Source organism: Aptenodytes forsteri, unplaced genomic scaffold, assembly GCF_000699145.1.
Source record: "Aptenodytes forsteri isolate BGI_AS27 unplaced genomic scaffold, ASM69914v1 Scaffold169, whole genome shotgun sequence".
Classification (NCBI taxonomy): Eukaryota; Metazoa; Chordata; class Aves; order Sphenisciformes; family Spheniscidae; genus Aptenodytes; species Aptenodytes forsteri.
The window spans coordinates 932,889-933,643 of NW_008796115.1; the positions used below are offsets into that span (position 1 = coordinate 932,889).

The following is a 755-nucleotide window of genomic DNA, read 5'->3' on the forward strand; positions in this document are numbered from 1 at the left end:
CCCCCCCACAAAAAAAAAAAAAAAAAAAATCTTTCTTAGGTTCTAGCAACAAGGGCAATTCTCTGTCTCCTAGAGCAGAAACTCCTGCCTGCCAACTTTATCCAGATGTCCTGTACTTGGTCCTGTCGAAATTGCAGGTGTTTGTTTGCATCATGATCATTCCTGAGACTCTTGCCTGGATGCTTACTTTGAGAAGAAAAAGAAAATTAGGTAGTGCAAGTAGAAAGGAAAGGGTTGTTCAGTCCTGAGGAAATATATTCCCATTTGTTTCTCTACAACCTTCCCTTACTCCATTTGTCTTGAAGGAATTTGTTTTCAAGGAAGCAGCATATCACTAGTCTATAAAGCAGAATAATAATTTCTAATTTGCTTAGTGATAACCATCTCCATCCCTCCTAGCCTCAACTAACTCGCTCATTTTCAGCTGGAAATGAAGGAAAGGGGAGGAAACACTGAAAAAGAAAAGCAGGATGGGAAATTATATGAAGAAAAAATCATGCATGTAAAATTAATTAGCTGAAAAAGAGAGACAACTTAGAAGAGTAAAAGGGTGAGGAATCAAAGTAGGGAGAAGTATGCGTTGTTAGTTTTGGGTGAAGAAAGACTGAAGAATAAGATTTTCCTGAATTAAGTACCTGGATTATCTTCCATAATATTCAGAGCCTCAATAGCAGCAGCAGCTAACAAAGGAGGCAGGGATGCAGAAAAGCAGTAGCCTTGGCCAGACAATCGCTGGGGGGGGGGCAGGGGGAGGG

General features: G+C 40.4%; 1 protein-coding gene across 1 annotated transcript in view; it reads right to left on the bottom strand.

The window, feature by feature from the left end:
• The window catches only part of SPTLC1 (serine palmitoyltransferase long chain base subunit 1), a 56,095-nt gene that overhangs the window by 20,618 nt on the left and 34,722 nt on the right, over positions 1 to 755 (bottom strand). The window contains exon 11 of the mRNA XM_009287203.1: positions 636 to 732. Coding sequence (XP_009285478.1) covers positions 636 to 732 — 97 coding nt within the window. The remainder of the gene's footprint in view (positions 1 to 635; positions 733 to 755) is intronic.